Here is an 18,285-nt window from a genome sequence, read left to right on the forward strand (position 1 = left end):
AGATGGAATATCAGGCTCCAGGTGTGGAGCTGGGTCTGAAGACACATCTTTGTGTGTGTGACCCAAAACGGAGGCCTCCCAAGTGTGTGTGTTTGCGTGTGTGTGCACGCGCACACATGCCTGTGACCATGTTGCGTGACAGGAGTGTTGGTCTGTGTGTTTTTGTGCCGTGTCCTGATTGGTCGATGTTAGTGCAGAGAGGCGGAAACGTCTCTGTAGGCTGTTCCCCCATGCATGCATAACTGTGTGTGTGTGTGTGTGTGTGTGTGTGTGTGCGCGCGTGTGTGTGTGTGTGTTTGAATGTAATGCATTAGTCACTGCATTGCATTTGGAATAGAATGTCCTCATGTCACACACACACACACACACACACACACTCGCTCTCTCTCTTATACTGACACACACATTCATACATATACATACTGACAGCTGTGCTGCACATGCACTGTGCTCTGATATGATGCACAGTTTAAAGTGCGTGTGTGTGTGTTCACGTTGCATTACAAGACCTGGGTATTCCGCCGCCATCTTACAGTTCAAAGAGTTCTGCTTTCAACGGCGTGATTCGCAAACCGACCAATCACGGTTCAGATAGCAACGTTTTGAGCCAATCAGAAGCACCCAGCACACTCTGCTTCGTAACCCCAATCTCATACCCAGCAACAATTGCTCTGGCACTGTCTCTAGGCCATGACACACACACACACACACACACACATGCAGTTTACCCTTACATTAAAGGGGAATTCAACCCAATTTTTTAAAATCTCTACATAATTAAACCGTGTGTACAGGGTCACATTCAGAGTGGGGTTTGGTGGGTTTGGTGTACAACGCTCCGTTCTAGAATAATCTTACCCAGTCAGAATAGTGTACATTGGTGGTGAATGGAAGCAGGCCTCTGAACCAATAAAAGCTCTTTACAGAAACTGATTACACCAACCAGATAATTATAAGTTCATTGTCTGATGCCTCACACACATATTTTTTTTTTCTCTCATTGCTCATTACTCATTGCTCTAAAATCGTTTTTTAGATCGCACATTATCAAAAGGGTGGAGGAGTACATTTGCAATAAGCAGGGTTATTTGCAGCAAAATATAGTCCCTAATGAAACAAAACTTTCGGGAAAAAATGGTAAAGTCATCCATTAATTTAGAATCATAAAGGTCCTTTTTTTTCTTTTTCTCTACTTTTCTCCTTTTTCCATCTCTTCACCCTCTTCACTACGTCTCTTTCACCTTTTTCCCCTATTTTTCACGTCCCCTTTCATCTTTTCACTCCATCTCTTTATCTTTTGCCCTCTTTCACTTCACATTTTCTCTCTTCTTGACTTTACTTTATCCCCCATTTTCTCTTCTCCTCTCTTCACCCCCTCTCTTGCTCTTCTCTTTTCTCATCTATTTTCTCTTCTTCCCTCTTCTTTTTCCTCTTTTTCTATTTTTTTCTTCTTTCTCTAATCTTTTTTTCTCTTCTCCTTTTTCTTCTGTTCACTTCTCTTCATGTTTCTTCTTTGCTTGACCCTCAGGGTGTCCTGCTCATTTTTCCTCTTTTATCTCTTGCTCACTCTCTCTCCCCCTCAACCCCTCAGTATTTTTTCTTCATTTTCTCTGGAGGAGAGAGAGCAGGAGGAATTCAGTTTTAGGTTGTGTATTATTATTAACACAGTCTTAAAATGATTCAGCTTTCAGCTCCAGTGTGTTACTGGCTGTAAAGAGGAGATGATTATTATTATTGTTATTATTGTTATTATTATTATTATTATTATTATTGTTATTATTATATTTGCCGTTATTTCTGATAAATATTTGTTAATGTTTATTTTATTATATTCCTGTCTTGTGTATTTAGTGTTTAAAGCTGCTGTTGATTTTCAGTCATTCGATTGGGATCGAGGGGTTGGAGGGGGGTGTAATGGTGGGGGTGTAGTAGTGTGGTGGGGGTGTAGTGGTGGTGGGGTTACTGGGTTCAGCTGCAGCTTGGTGTGTATCAGCACAACCCCCCGTGGAACAGACAAAATAAAAGAAACACTCGGTTTCTAAAATAAGATCCCCCCCTTTCTTTTCTTTTGGGGGTGCAGGTTTACAGCTGGCACGTGGCGACCTCTGACCCCCCCTCCCCCTGTGAGACGGGAAAAGGCGGAGTCATTAAGAGGCGTCAATCACCGGAGCTAATTTATGTAGATTGGATATGGGGGAGAGAAAGAGAGAGAGTGGAGAGATTTTAAATTGAAGCGTTCAGCCAAATGCACATTCACCCAGAGAGAGAGAGAGAGAGAGAGAGAGAGAGAGAGAGAGAGTGTAAGAGAGTTAGAGTGACTGTGTGTGTGTTTTCATGCTCCTCCATTAACATCAATACAAAACAGTAGCAGGGTCACACACAGGTAGTGTGTGTGTGTGTGTGTGTGTGTGTGGTTCCATCAGCACTTTTGGCCATGTCTTGAAGAAGTGTGTGTGTGTGTTATGTAAGAGTAATATAAATAGCTTCCACTCTGCAGCGGTCCCTCTTAGCTTCCTTCTCTCGCACGCAAACTGCATCACTGCACCCGCAGGACACACACCCACTTTTACACACACAAATACACACACATTACTCCCACATATATACACAGCACTCAGTATACACACATATGCACAAAGGACATACCCACCTATGCAGCAAGAAAATAAACACACACATTAATATACAGAATTCACACTTTAAATGTAAACACATTACAAAATTATCAGTCTCACACACAAAGATGCTGTTAGTAAGGGCTCATTAGCAGTTTGAAATTGGGACACAGTCAGAATTAGTACTCAGACTCATTCGGGTGGCCTGAGCTCTGAATTTCTAGCAGTGTCTGTGTTTGAATTATTTAGCCAGGCTGGTTCTCATAAATAATGACAGATGTTTGATGGGGGCTGAAAAATGGCTCACTCAAACATACAAGAAGGGAAGACCAAACCATCATCTCCACCTTCACCAAAACCATCATCACCATCACTATAGTCATAACCATTCTTACCATCTTTACCACCATCACCATAATCACCACTATCACAACCATTATCTTCACCAAAACAATCACTTCCATCATTACCATCACTGTCACAATCAGTCTTAGCATACCCTTTATCCTTATAATTACAACAGTCATTATTACATTACTATATTCTTTACTATTACTATAAATCACTATGTTTAGCAGCAACTTATCATAACCATGATTCTTATAATCACAGTCATCATCACCTTCATCATCATTGTCATCACCACAATCACACGCATCTTTCCGGATCAAACCTTTTATCCTAGTCACAGCATTCACCATTATCCCCATCAATTTTACATTTACAACTATAATCACAACGTTTTTCACTTCTATCACTCATCATAATCATAATCCTTATTTTTGTTTTCAATCTTTATTACCCCCATAACCCCACCACCATCACATTACCACCATTACATCCTCATTATCATTACCATTATCACCAACTCTACCACCACTATCACCACCACCATCAACAAAATTATCACCCCATCATTACCATCACTGTCACAGTCTTAACACACACTTTATCCTCATAATTCCTGCAGTCACTATTAAATCGCTATCTTTTAGCATTACCATCAGCTCCATACATTTTAGCAGCAACTCATCATAACCATAATCCTCATCATCACCATCATTCTTATCACTGTCATCTGCATGTCCACTATGACATCACCATTATTACCACCAAAACTATTACCACAATCACTCTCACTGTCCCAGTCAGCATTAGCATGCCTTTTATACTAATAATCATAGTAGTCACCAGTATTACCATAATTTTCACAATTACCACCATAATCACATCTTCTATTACCACTATCACTCATCATAATTCTCAATTTCAATCTTCATCTTTATTATCTCTGTCATTTCCACCACCATCCCATCCCATTACCACCATCACTATTGTCATTACCATTCTCGCCAACTCTACTAGCATCACCATCATCACCACTATCACCACCTTTATTATCACCAAATCTATCACTTCCATCATTAGCTTCACTGTCACATTCAGTCTTAGCATACGCTTTATCCTTATAATTACAGCAGTCACTATTGCATCACTATATTCTTTACTATTACTACAAATCACCATGTTTAGCAGCAACTCATCACAACCATAATCCTTATCATCACAGTCATCATCACCATCATCATCGTCATCTACATGTTCAGTGTGACATCACCACTATCACTACCAAAACTATCACCACGATCACCCTCACTGCTCAAGATCATCACTATCAAGCATTTTATCCTAGTCATAGCTGTCTCCATGATTACCATTATTTTCACCATTACAACCATAATCACAGCTTTTATCACCACTATCACTCATCATAATCATAATCCTCATTTTCTTTTTCAATCTTTTTCAATTATACCCATATACTCCACCACCATCACATTATCACCATTACATCATCATTATCATTACCATTATCACCATCTCTACCACCATCACCACTATTAACATCACTATAACCATAATCACCGTCATTATTATTACCCTCATCTCTGTCACCAACAACAGCATTGTAATTATCAGTACCATTACCATCTTCTTCACAATTACTGTCACGCTCATCATCACCACCGTCATGATGATCACAGTCCCTATCATCATTACCCCAATCTCCACCTTTGCTGTCAACATTGGCATCAATGTCCATCATCAACATCTTTGAATTCTCTGTGTATCTGTACATTGCTGTGTGTGGGTATCTTTACAGCAGTGATGTTTATATATTTTGTTGCGCTGCCAACCTTGAGCCTCAGGGTCATCTGAGGAAGGTCAGAGGTCATCACTTTGGGAATCGGCCAATCACAGTGCAGTGTAGTGGCCTTCGATAAACGGAGCTACAGAAGGAGCTGGAGGCTGCATGGACCCTCTCCAACACTGCAGAGAGGGTGGGGGCAGTTGGGGAGGGGGGTGGGTGAAAAGGAAATAGAGACGAGGAGTAGAGAGAGAGATAGAGATGAGCGGGAGGAAAATAAGATAAAGATAAAGCATGAACATGGGGAGGGATAAAAGTGAGGTTACTGTAAAATTCTGTCGTCCTTTTTCTGAATTCTTATGGGGTGTGTTTGTGTCTTTTTGTATGTATGTGTGTATGTGTTTGCACGTGCAGGTATGGCTCAGGGGAATGATAAAGGGACGCAGTATCGCTCTTCTATCTACACATACACTCCAGATCAGCAGAAGCTGGCCCTGAAGAGCAAAGAGGCCTACCAGAAGGTACGCATACACACACAAACACACACAGGAAACTGACCTTTAGAGCATGTTTTTTCTTAGTGCAGGTGGCCACATAACCTTCCTGTTTAACATCTGACTCTTTACAGATGCTCATTTAGCTGTTAGCACCATAGACAAAACACCTAATGTTTACCATCATCACCCCCACTTTCACCCTCATTTTTTGTAATTCACTTTCACACATTTCACAAACATTTGCATACATATGACACAATCTTCTAAAAGCATTTGTCCCACATACAAACTCACAATCTTCTCATACAATAGACAAAAATAAAATAAAAACTATACATAACACAGGATCAGTAATTATGAGAATAATAGATTGATAGTATCTGCAAACTGGAGTTTTGCTCTGTTTAACCTAGAAGAACATTGTTCTAGATAAGCAACATTAAAAGGTGTAGCAACCATTGTTTAACCAAGAGGCTGCCACTCGTTTCATATATTTCCATAATTTTAGGCCAGAACTAGTTCCATATAAACCTATTTACCAAATTATCTGAGGATTTTGGGGGAGTTAATGAAAGCATTGATTAAAAAACTTATTCACCTATGAAATCATGCTAAAATTGGGTGTTCAGATGAAAGGGAGATCAAAAGTGATTTGGAATAAACAATTTTAAAAACAGATGATAATCTTAAATTGTCAATATTACATATGATACATAATAATAATAATAAAACATATTTTTAATAGTAGGAAGAGAAAGGAGAGAAATCTCTATATTTGACATAAAACATCATTATTTTTCAGCACCACCATCATCATTATTACCGGCATCACCACCATAACCATCATTATAAGAGATGTGCTAAATATTTTGCCACCAAAAATATTTTGCCAAAAATGGCAAAGAAAAGCACTTGTTCAGTCTAGTAAGTGAAAGTCTGGATAATTTATACCCAGGGTTCATACGGTCATGAAAAAACTAGAAAAGCCATGTTATTTAAAAAAAATAACTATTTCCAGGCCTGGATAAGTTTTGGAAAAATAAAAAATACCCCAAAAAGTTTTGGAAAAGTCGTGGAAATTTGGTCTACAAATCTTTGTGTTTCCGTTTATCGATTAAAAAATCTATTTTGAGCTAAAAGAAATATGTCAGCTCAGAGTTAATTCTGTAAATTAGACCTACACAGTGAAGCTCTCAGGATCTGACCCACATTTTATTATTAAAAAATGTGTGTCAACAATATCAATTTATTTTAATCCTACTATAATAATTTTAGTTAATTTTTGGTTGAAAAATTCATGAAAATATCATGGAAATGTATTGGTTAAAAAGTGTATGAACCCTGTATACTGTACAATGACTTGGCAGTAGTGGCAGACCCAAACGTTCCTCTCCTCTTTTACCTCTTGCTGTGCATCCAACTCCTTTGGGTCCATATCCAGGCCGGAGTCTGCCTGTTGAGTGGCCCTGATTTAGATTATGTAACCTGTTTCATGGTGGAAAAAGTGGATTTTTTTTTACGTTTCATTTTGTTATCTGCTGTCATCATAACTATTATCACAATTACCACCTCATCAAAACCATTATCATCCCCACCATCACTATCATCATAACCCTTACTCTAGTGCTGGGTGGTATACCAGTACATACGGTTATACTGAAGGGGAAATTAGAACCGGTATGCATTTTTCTCATACCGCTAGAGACGCTGTGGAGAGCTGTGTAGAACAGCACCATCAAAGAACCACGCTGGGACAGCTCGCTAGATAATGCTAGCTATTTAGCATAACAAGCTAACAAACTGTAGTTGACTGTAGCTCAGTGCTATGAAGCCCAAACACTCGTCTCTCGCACCATCTTGCCTAAGACCAACACTTTATCCCACATGCGAGCCCAGAAACGCTTCTAAATACAGAATAACTTATAGTAATAAAACTCCCTAAAACTACAGGATACGAGGTGAGCAGTAATTATAGGCTGTTTTAAATATATTAATACTGCAGCTTGGAAGATAATATTAATGCACAATGAATGAATTTATTTGTAAACTTGAGAAATAAGAGAATTGTGGGTGATTTTTAATAATGTAATGCCTCTAATGGCTTCAAATAACTTGAATTGTTTAAAATATTTAGTTTTATATAGGACGATGTGTTAAAGTGTTAAAGTTGTTGGTGTATCTCTTTTTAAGTTATTTTTTTGTTTACATTCTTCAGCTGTTTTTCAGCTGCTAATGAAGTCTGATTCCTTTATATATTGTGTAATTTTGTGGGACAAAGTAAACCCAATAGTAATTAAAGCCTTGATTTAAAGCCTTAGTGCTTTATATTATATGCACTCCTAACAGTATAGTAAGTCACACACCTATATTGAAGCCCAGTCATGCAAAAAAAATAATAAATAATAAAAATATCGTGATATATCGTGAAACCATCAGCCAGTGTGTGTGGTTATAGTGTGTGTTCACGCTGCGTGGGGTGAGTGTATGCACTTTCACCCTCTCCCCCACGCTAACCCTCCCCCATGCTAACTTTCTACGCTAACCCTTTGCTCTAACGCTTGTTCATCCTGAGGTCCTAGGTCATAGGTCAAGGTCAGCAGCACTGAGATGTGTCAGGCAGTTGAGTGGGACATGGCGTGGGGTTCGGTTGCCCTAGTAACGGATGTGCCTCATGACCGTGGCCTTGAGCAGAGCAAAGGTCAGAGGTCACACTCATGGGGGGTATCTCTTTTTAAGTTATTTTTTTGTTTACATTCTTCAGCTGTTTTTCAGCTGCTAATGAAGTCTGATTCCTTTATATATTGTGTAATTTTGTGGGACAAAGTAAACCCAATAGTAATTAAAGCCTTGATTTAAAGCCTTAGTGCTTTATATTATATGCACTCCTAACAGTATAGTAAGTCACACACCTATATTGAAGCCCAGTCATGCAAAAAAAATAATAAATAATAAAAATATCGTGATATATCGTGAAACCATCAGCCAGTGTGTGTGGTTATAGTGTGTGTTCACGCTGCGTGGGGTGAGTGTATGCACTTTCACCCTCTCCCCCACGCTAACCCTCCCCCATGCTAACTTTCTACGCTAACCCTTTGCTCTAACGCTTGTTCATCCTGAGGTCCTAGGTCATAGGTCAAGGTCAGCAGCACTGAGATGTGTCAGGCAGTTGAGTGGGACATGGCGTGGGGTTCGGTTGCCCTAGTAACGGATGTGCCTCATGACCGTGGCCTTGAGCAGAGCAAAGGTCAGAGGTCACACTCATGGGGGGCAGCTGTGTTTTAGAGGCAATCACATCAGAGATGAAAATCTGACACATCAACCACACACACACACAGCCTTATAATGTGCAGACTAGATCCACTGATTGGTGACACGCATCAGGCTTTCTAAATGGAGAGACAGTGAGTGAGGTATATATTTAGTTTCTGAATCAGTTTCTCTGATTTTACTATATTTAGGTATATGTTTAAATAAAATGAACATTGTAGTTTTATTCTATAAACTACGAACAACTTTTCTTCCAAATTCCAAATAAGAACATTGTCATTTATTTGCATAAAATAAGAAATGGCTGAAATAACAAAAATAACCCTGTTCTTAATCACAGTTTTCATGCATCTTTGCATGTTCTCCTCCACCAGCCCTACACACTGCTTTTGGACAACTTTATGCCACTCCTGGTGCAAAAATTCAAGCAGTTCATCTTGATTTGATGGCTTGTGATCATCCATCTTCCTCTTGATTTATATTCCAGAGGTTTTCAATTTGGTAAAATAAAAGAAACATGGTCTCTTATTTTTATAGTAAGAATGAGCGAGAGAGATACAGTAAGAAAAAGACAGAGGTATAATAAGTGAAAGAATGAGAGAGAATTAGAGTTATAATGGAGATAGATACAATAAAGAGAAGAGAAAGAATGAGCAAGAGAGACATTACAAAAGTATATACGATAAGAATACGGAGAGAAAGAATGAGAGTGAGAGATACAGTAAGAAAAGGAGAGAGAAAGAAAGAACAAGACATGCAGTATTAAGGGAGAGCTGCATTAATATTAGGAATGATACGAGAGATATAGTAAAAAATTGAGAAACAAAAAAGTACAGAGGAAGAAGGAGCCTGACATCTCACCAAGGTTTGTGTCTTTGCTGCATTGTATGTATTTGGTCCGGGTAGTTTTGGTTCCACACTGCACTAGAGTTTACTACATCCTCTTGTCATCGTTAGCAATGTGAGCTGCGTCTCTCTATACTTTATATGAATTGGTTGTTAGAATGTTGGTTATGAGTTTGATGAGTTGCTTTGCCAGGTGTTGACAAATTTTAGCTCTGTGTCAGAATCCGACTTCTGTTTGTGTATGCCCCCGTCCCGCAACAGAATGAGAGTGAAAGATTCTCCTCAGATTCCTTTTATTTCTCTTTATAAATAGGGGTTAATCTACTGTTACAGTAAATAAATTAATTCTCTGTGTAAGCAGATGTGTCCATACTGCTGCGTGATGCACCTTCACGCCAAAGAGAGTCAGATTTAAGCACAACACCAGTTCTTTTTCTAACTGGTTTGATTAAAAAGTTTCTCAACTTCCCCTAATTGATCTGAAAGTCTGAAAAATGTTTTTACACTGCAGGTGAATTGGACCATAATTGAGTAGACAAACACCTCCTTAGGTCAGATTAAACTCCTTTAGTCCAGGCTGTGGTTTGGTTCAAACCCAAACTGAAAAATACCTAGAAGAAAGAGAATGAAACAAAGAATGAATGAGCAACATGCAGTAAGAAAGAGAATAGGTACAATAAGAATAAGAAGAGAAAAACATGAGAGATACAGTAAATATGAGCAAGAGCTATCCTAAATGTGAGTAAATATAAGCGATAGACAGTAAAAAAAAGTAGAGCGCAAATATGAATGAAAGAGATTCAGAAAGAATGAACTACAGAAATACACTGAGAAATAAGCGAAAAAATGGGCAAGAGAGAGATAAAGAATGAGAGAGAGATACAGTTAGGTCCAGAAATATTTGGACAGTGACACAATCTTTATAATTTGGATTCTGCATGCCAACAAACTGGATTTGAAATGAAACAAATTAGTTGAAACGTAAGGGTAGACATTCAGATTTCATTCAAATGGTTAATTAAAAATATCCTATGAATCGTTTTGGGCTCAAAAGTAATTGGACAAATGATCTCAAAAGCTATTTTATAAGCTTCTTGGGCTATTATCTTATTTATCTGCCACCAGTTAAACAGGTAACAGGTCTTAAGCTGATTCCAGGTGTGGCATTTCCATTTGGAGGCTCTAACCCCTGCTGTTAACCCCATAACATGCGGTTAAAGAAACTATTTATATAAGAGAAACAGACCATCATTAACCTGAAAAAAGAAGAATTTTATCAGGGAGGTAGCAGAGAAGTTAGGAGTGGCCAAATCAACAGTTAGGTGCAGTCTAGGGAAAAAGAAGGCAGTGGTGAGCTTGAGAACTCCAAAAGCCCTGGACGTCCACAGAAATCAACAGTGGGAGATGATTACAGAATCCTTTCCACGCTGAAGAAAAAACCCTTCACAACATCCACCCAAATAAAGAACACTCTTTAGATAGTGGGTGTGTCATTATCTCAGACTACCATAAAAAGAAGACTTTGAGAGCAATACAAAGGGTTCACCACAAGGTAAAAAATCATTAATAAAAAGGACAGGGGAATAAGATCAACATGTACCAGAATGATGGGAAAAATAAAGTATGGAGAAAGCCCAGAACAGCTTGTCACAAAGCTCACACATTCTCAGTAAAACATGATGGTGGTGGTATAGGTTTGAATGGCTTCCAGGGGCACTGGGTCACTAGTGTTTATTGATGATGTGACAGAAGACAGAAGTAGAAGAATGAATTCTGAATGGTACAGGGATTTACGCATCAAGGTTGATTGGACAGTGCTGAATAGTATGAACAGTGGCCAAGAACTTACAAAAAAGTAACGCAGGAGTTTTTTTAAAATACAGAAGTGTAATATTCTACAGTAGCAGAGTAAATTACCAGATCCGAACACAATCCAGCAGCATTTTACTAAAGGCTGAAAGGCAGAAAGACACTCAAAAACCAGAGACAACTGAAGACAGCTACAGTAAAGATCTGGCAAAGCATCAATAGGAGGTAACCCAGAGTTTAGTGATGTCCATGGGTTCCAGAATACAGGCAGTCATTGTCTGCAAATGATTTTCAACTAAATATTAAAAATACACTTTTGTGATAGTTTATTTGTGCAATTACTTTGAGCTCCTGAAATGAAGAGGCTTTGTAGGAAAATGGTTGATTCCTAAAAGCTTTATAGGATAATTTTGTTCATCCTCTTGAATTAAATCTGAAAGTTTACAGTACACTTCAACTACATATAATTTGTTTCATGTTAAATCCAGTTTGGTGGCATCCTGAGCACAACGAAGAAGATTGTGTCACTGTCCAAATATTTATGGACCCAACTGCACAAGAGCATTAGGAGAGAGAGTAAGAAAAATATACAGAAAGGAAGAGGAAAGATAATGAGAGATTAAAGGAGAGAGAGAAGTGTAAATTAAATAACACTGTGTATACCACACTGCCATCCTGTGGCCAAATCTTAGAACTGCACCTCACTGTTTCCTACAGAGACAAAACCTTAATGTTTTCTGTAAAATTATTTTCCATTTATATTTCTCACATGCTGACACTAAAAACTGCAGTAATTTATTATCTGTGTTTGTTACTGGTTGTACAGTACAAAGTTCATAGCTTGAAAACAATTAATACCCATTTTACTTACTTTTTCACTTTAACTTTAATATTAAAAATGAAAAAGAAAAAAAAAACAAAATGGCATAATAGGCCTACAATGCAGCACTGCTTCCCCTTAAGGATGGGCCTTTAGACCACTAAAATGTTAATTGCACAAAACAACTAAACCAGTGTTTCCACATGTCCTTAAAAAGTCTTAAAAGTGTCTTAAAATATGGGTAATTAAGGTCTTAAATTGTCTTAAATTTACTGTAAATTTGCTGTAGGTATCACATTTTCAGATGGTGCATTTAATGCCGGTGGGAAAACCCAGTGGTAGACTTCTAACCCAGACAAAGAACTATAAACTAGCACAGAGCTAGATAACAGTAGCAGCTAGCTAGCTAACATAGTAACTTTAGCAGCAAGCTAGCTAATATACTAACTTTAGCTAGCTAAAGTGAGCTAGCTAACGTTACCAGGGACAGAACGAACGTTAGCAAGCAAACTAACATTAGCGGCAAGCTAGCTAACATACTAACTTTAGCTAGCTTAAGCAAGCTAGTTAATGTTTCAGGGATAGAACTAAGATTAGCAGAAAGCTAACTAACATTAGCGAGTTAGCTAACATACTAAAATCAGCGGAAAGTTAGGTAACACAACCGGGGTCTTAAAATTTTACTTTTAAGGTGGTGCAAGAACACTGTAAACGACCAGTGATCTTCACTGTCTGCTGCTGAATGTACCCCAAAACAAAACATGTCCTTCATCGTTTACACTACCATTTGCACTGACCCATAAAAAAAAAAAAAGTGGATTTGGGTGTGATTGTGAAGACAATACCTATGCTAGGAATGAGGCAGATATTGGCTTCTTTTTGTTCCATTCCACCTTAAATAGTGTTGTGATATTGGACATGTTTTTTTTTTCCCCTTTATTTTAAAATATCAACTTACAAACAAAAACAAGGCACCAATAGTAATACAAGGCATCAGCATCACCGAGTTGAGTAACATGTGTACAAAAATATATATATATATATATATATATATATATATATATATATATATATTTAGAGATTTACATCAGATCACATTTTTAATTAAAAAACAAAGTTTTTCAGCAGACTTGTTTTTAACTAAATTAAGAGACTCCAAAAAATTCTTAAGGTAATTTTTAAAATGGTATACATTAGGGTTAGTTTTTAAAAATCTACATTTATGAATGAAAAACTTTCCCAATAAAATTAAATTATTTATCAAAAATTCTGTCTTGGGGTTCTGAGAATAACTACCAAATTTGATTATTTGGACATGTACTAGTTTTAGATCGCTGTTGCATCATTTCAATCAATCAACCTTTATTTTCATTCAGGAATACATTCAGAGTGATCCTCATTTACAATGCCAACAAGCATTTACAGTTGAAAAGGAATTAAAAACGTAGCATTTAATAAGAAATTAGAAATAATAAGAAACAAAATATTAATTTTGTTTAACTAACATTTAATATAAATGAATAAAATATATATGTAAAAGGGAAAAAAGTAGTAAATTAAAAAAAGACAATAACAAATTGTAGTAAAGTATAAGTAAAGAATCTATAAAATATAAATGAAGAAAAATATAATAATAGTAAAAGTAAAATGATGAGAATTATAAGAAATTATAAAATGAATTATAATAAACTAAGAACATATAAATCAAAATAAAAACATAAAAAAATAAAACAAATAAAAAAAAAATCAAATAATAAGAAAAATATTAACTCTTTTAAAACAAATATAGGCTTTCTGATAGTGCCCAGAATCTAAAAGTTTAAAATGATTAAGGGTGAAACATAAAATTTGAACCAGTAACTGGTAAATACAAAGGCAAAGAGAGCTTCATACGGTGGCAGATGAAAATGTTTGACCAGAAAGTAAACACAGCAAGTAGAATTGGACCGTGTAAAGTAACCGCAGCTCAAGTGGACACTCCTGAGGCGTGTGTGTTTGTGTGTGTGTGTTTTCTCTTTCTTTTAAGCTGTGTTTGAAGCTGTAGACTTAAGCACTCCCAGCGGACAGTGTTTTATGTGGCCTCCAGAGGGAGCCAAAACACTTTTAGCTTTCAGAGTTCAGAGTGCAGTGTGTAGTGTGTACATTTGAAAATACACACACACACACACACACACATATATTGGAGGGTCCCCAGATGCCCACTTGTACTCTGCTTGATGTCAAAGTGGCTCTGTTTGTCTCTAGGTTGCTTTTGTTTATTTGATGCTTTTTTTGTAGCTAAAATTGTTCTTGTTCGGTCACCATTTTGGTATGATTAATGCCTGGCCCACAATACAGGATAATCGGCTAATTTGAGGCAGAGTTGCTCTTCTAAACAATCTCAAAAAGTCTCTGAATTTCAGGATGTTTGTAAACGATGATCTTCCCATATGATCCTGTGGTGAGTTTATATTAAATCTCTAGTCTTTTCCGATCTTCTCTGGAGTTCAGAGTCAGAACCACCCTAATCGTCAATTGCACATATGAATCGTTTAATATTTAGGACTCAGTATACGGTGGGGTGGATGCCGATTCTCTGTTGGTAAATGCAACTGTGAATTAAAATTATATTCACCAACTTTTTTTTCACAACATCTATAGGTGTGTTGTAAATGCATGTTTAGCGCTCAACAATCTCTCACCAAGAGGTATGCCACAAGTAGCCTCTGTGAAACTTATTTTTTTGTCACTGGAAGGGAGTGCTATAACATGTAATATTGGCACTGCTGTGCTGTGGTCTTAGGCATAAGGACTCAGGCCACAATTTAGTTTTCACTGTTTATTGAAAGATTTTGAGAGGATCAGAAAATACGATCTGTTTGGTTATAAACACTAAACTAATAAACAATAAACAATAAACTAGTTCCATTCAATGGCCCGCTGCTAAAACTACAGCTCTTAACCCAATGAAACTGCTTATGCTAAAAAACTCTACCTTCACGTTTCTGATGGATTTATAAAAATGTTGTAGTAGCTAATTCATTTCATTTTGTTTGTTGATACTAAAATCGACTTCAATGTCAATGTCTCTTTAACCAGGATGTAAATATTAAGAGCCCAGCATGTTGTTTTACTGTATTAACTTAGTTTCTCTGCATTTCCACCTCATCCAAATCATTGTTTGTAAGTGTGACAAACCTTGGCTTATGGGAGGTATCAGGGCGGTCATTTATAGCTTCATTCTCCAGTTTTAGATCAAAACAAATGCTTTCGAAGCCAATAGATTTAATGAACTCTCTGTAATTTATTTTGACTATGTTGCTGGCTTGTAAGGGCTGCGTTGTTGCTAGGTTACCTGTATGTGGTGGAGTAATACATGAAGAGCTTCGGTTACAGTGCATTACCGGCTGGTAATAGCACTTACAGAATGCAGAAGAAGGCAGATCTCTCAGCCAGTCACATTGCAGGGTCTGAACTAACTGTGGTATAATTAATAATAATAATGATAATTTCTGCACTCTTTTCTCTTTCTTTCCCTCTTTTTAGGCTCTAAAGCAGAAGGGTCTGGGTGAGATCACAACAGAGATCCGGGAGAATGTTGTGTTCTACTATGCAGAGGATTATCACCAGCAGTATCTGCACAAGGTTCCTAACGGTTACTGTGGGTTAAAGGGCACGGGGGTCACCTGCTCCTTCAGTTTGGGCAAAGACGAACTTTGACCCCACAGTGAGCATTGAGTTATATGCAAAAAATACAGTCATATGCAGTTTAACCAGAGGTGCCCAAACCTTTGCACAAGACTGTACCTAATAGAAGTTAATTACGGTAACATAACCTCTATAATTGTAATAATGATTAATAGTGGTCTTATTCCAGTAAAAGTGTAATTACATTAATCACAACAATGTTCTGTGTTTAAGCATGAGTAGTCACAAGGTAAAAATGCTTGCGTTTGTATTTTTGAGACCAAGATATAAGAAATAAATGAATAATGCTGTAGCCATTACAAACTGTCTAAAGTAAACATTTTACATTTTATTAGAATATCTTGATGTAGTTTGGATGATGTAGAATCTCTTAATGAGCCAAAGGTTTTTGAGAGCATTAGCATCAATCACGACAAAGCTAAGACGCAGAAGCCTTAATGGAGGAAATGGCGTTGAACCAGTTAAATCACTTCTACTCTTATATACGACTTATAAACGGATAAACAAGGATTTAGCAGGTAGGAGAGGAAACATGGATAAATTATGCTTTACAGGAGCTGTGTGTGTGTCTCTATGTGTATGTAAAAGAAAGAGAGCGAGAGAAAGAGTGAGAGAGGTAGTAGAAGTAGAAGAATGAAAAGAGAGAGGTGGGGTAAGAGAGTAAGATTTAAATACTGCTGTAAAAAGAGTGAATTATGTGAGGAAATTTGCGAAAATAAAAAAAAATTAAAAAAATAAATAAAATGAATTACTACAATAAGATTACAGATTAATAACATGCATCAACACTTTAACCTTGACAGCACTAATATTAGCCCTTTACTGTTTATATTTTGAATATAAAATTTATTTTTGATCCATACATATTGTAAAGTTGTACATTAATCAAAGCTGTATAGTTTTAATAATTTCTTTGTATCCATATGTATGTGGATGCATGACCCTTTAGCATTCTTCTCATATCAAGGATATTAGATGTTTCCTTCTTTGCTGGAAAGGCTTTTTACTATTTGCAGGACACTTAGGCCCAATTCCCCCTTTTTTCGAGTGTTACCCTTCCCCTTGGAACAGAGTTAAATCCACCCCTAAGAATTGAAAAAACCCTTAAAGCACCCGATATGTCATCAGGAGCACTAAAGTTCAGTAACCGAGCTGCTGCTGCAGGTTAACTAGTTACCTTTAGGGCATTGTATGTCTTTAGAAAAAGCCAAGATGATGCAGAAATGAATTATTATTGTCCGTTTCTTAATTTCTCTGTGATGGGGAGCTGAAATGAGCATTGATTAGCTTTTATTTTATTTAATTTTTCTGTTGTGCCTTAAATGCTGCAGCCCCTGCCATCTGTTGCACCATTTAAGGTGGAACAGGAAAGTTAGCTAGCTTGCTAGCTACTGAGACAAACTAGCATTCTTTTTTATGCTTGTAATAAAGAATTCAAGCAATAAAACATTGAAACTACACATTAAACTTTGTTAACTATGGTAGTGCTAATTGTCACTTTTAACAAGGAAAATACTTACATTTGTGGGTTTCTTTGGTCGCTGGTTTGTCCATCTTATCAGTGATTCTCATACACCTAGGTTTAAAGTGTGCCTCTGAAAAATCTCTGTATGAAGGCTAACAAGCCATATCCCTTCCCCCTAACCTACCCCTCCAGCCTAAAGAGAATCGGGACACCCTACCCTTCGGCGTGCACACACAACAGAGGGGTAGGGCCAAGGTCTGAAATGAGATTGGGCCTTGCTGTGTGGGGGGAACTTGAATAAATTCAGCTTCACAAGAACATGGGTGTTCAGGAAAAAGGACAGCTTATGATGGATTAGGTGATATTGGTCTAATATATTAATCTGATTGTTTAAACAGATTTTAGAAGAAGCACTATGTAAAAATTTTTGTTTTCAAAAATATATTCAATAAATGATCACTCTCAGTAACAAAAGAATCCCTTGTTTTTTTATTTAATTTCTTTTTAATTGTACTAATGCCACTTAAATGAAACACACATCTCACAGGCCACTTTATTGGAATCGCCCCTCCCCCCAAAATCTACTTACATCTACTTGCTGATCTCATCATTAGGAAACCTAACTTGAATGAGTTTGTGTGAGTGTCACTAGGTGGCAGCAGAAACTGATGGAGTGTATTAAACTCCGGCAGAGTGAAGCTAATGACCAGGCTGTGTTATGATGACAGTAGAGTGAAATGCATTGAAACGCTTCTGTATGCACACACACAGACACACAAATGCACATATGTGTGTACAACAATTAAACACTTGCATACACATTTTACTGTAAAGTTTTGTAAAGTTTATAAACAAAATGAATAATAAAGGTAATGATGTAAAAATTTTGAACAAAAAATAAACTTAATTTTTTATTGTTTGAAAGAATATATGTTTTGTTATTGACTGTGAAATGCACTGATATGCCTGTATACAACTTTTAGATTTAACATACAGTCAAAACACCTACTGCTATCCCAATACCCACATGGGTCTCACTAACTGCCACCCTCAATAGCAAATCAACCACCTAGCAACAGTGTAGTATCCACCAGACAAAACATAACCAACATAAATTAGCAGCACCTCAC

The 18,285-nt window shown here is 37.2% G+C and overlaps 1 protein-coding gene across 1 annotated transcript in view; it reads left to right on the forward strand.

Annotated features, from left to right (window-relative positions):
- The window catches only part of si:ch1073-358c10.1 (peptide methionine sulfoxide reductase MsrA 1), a 38,016-nt gene extending 19,934 nt beyond the window's left edge, over positions 1–18,082 (forward strand). Inside the window, exons 5-6 of the mRNA XM_007239246.4 lie at positions 5,179–5,285; positions 15,529–18,082. Of these exons, the coding sequence (XP_007239308.2) occupies positions 5,179–5,285; positions 15,529–15,702 (281 nt within the window). The 3' untranslated portion in view covers positions 15,703–18,082. The remainder of the gene's footprint in view (positions 1–5,178; positions 5,286–15,528) is intronic.
- Positions 18,083–18,285: the final 203 nt, after the last annotated feature.

Source organism: Astyanax mexicanus, chromosome 14, assembly GCF_023375975.1.
Source record: "Astyanax mexicanus isolate ESR-SI-001 chromosome 14, AstMex3_surface, whole genome shotgun sequence".
Lineage (NCBI taxonomy): Eukaryota > Metazoa > Chordata > Actinopteri > Characiformes > Acestrorhamphidae > Astyanax > Astyanax mexicanus.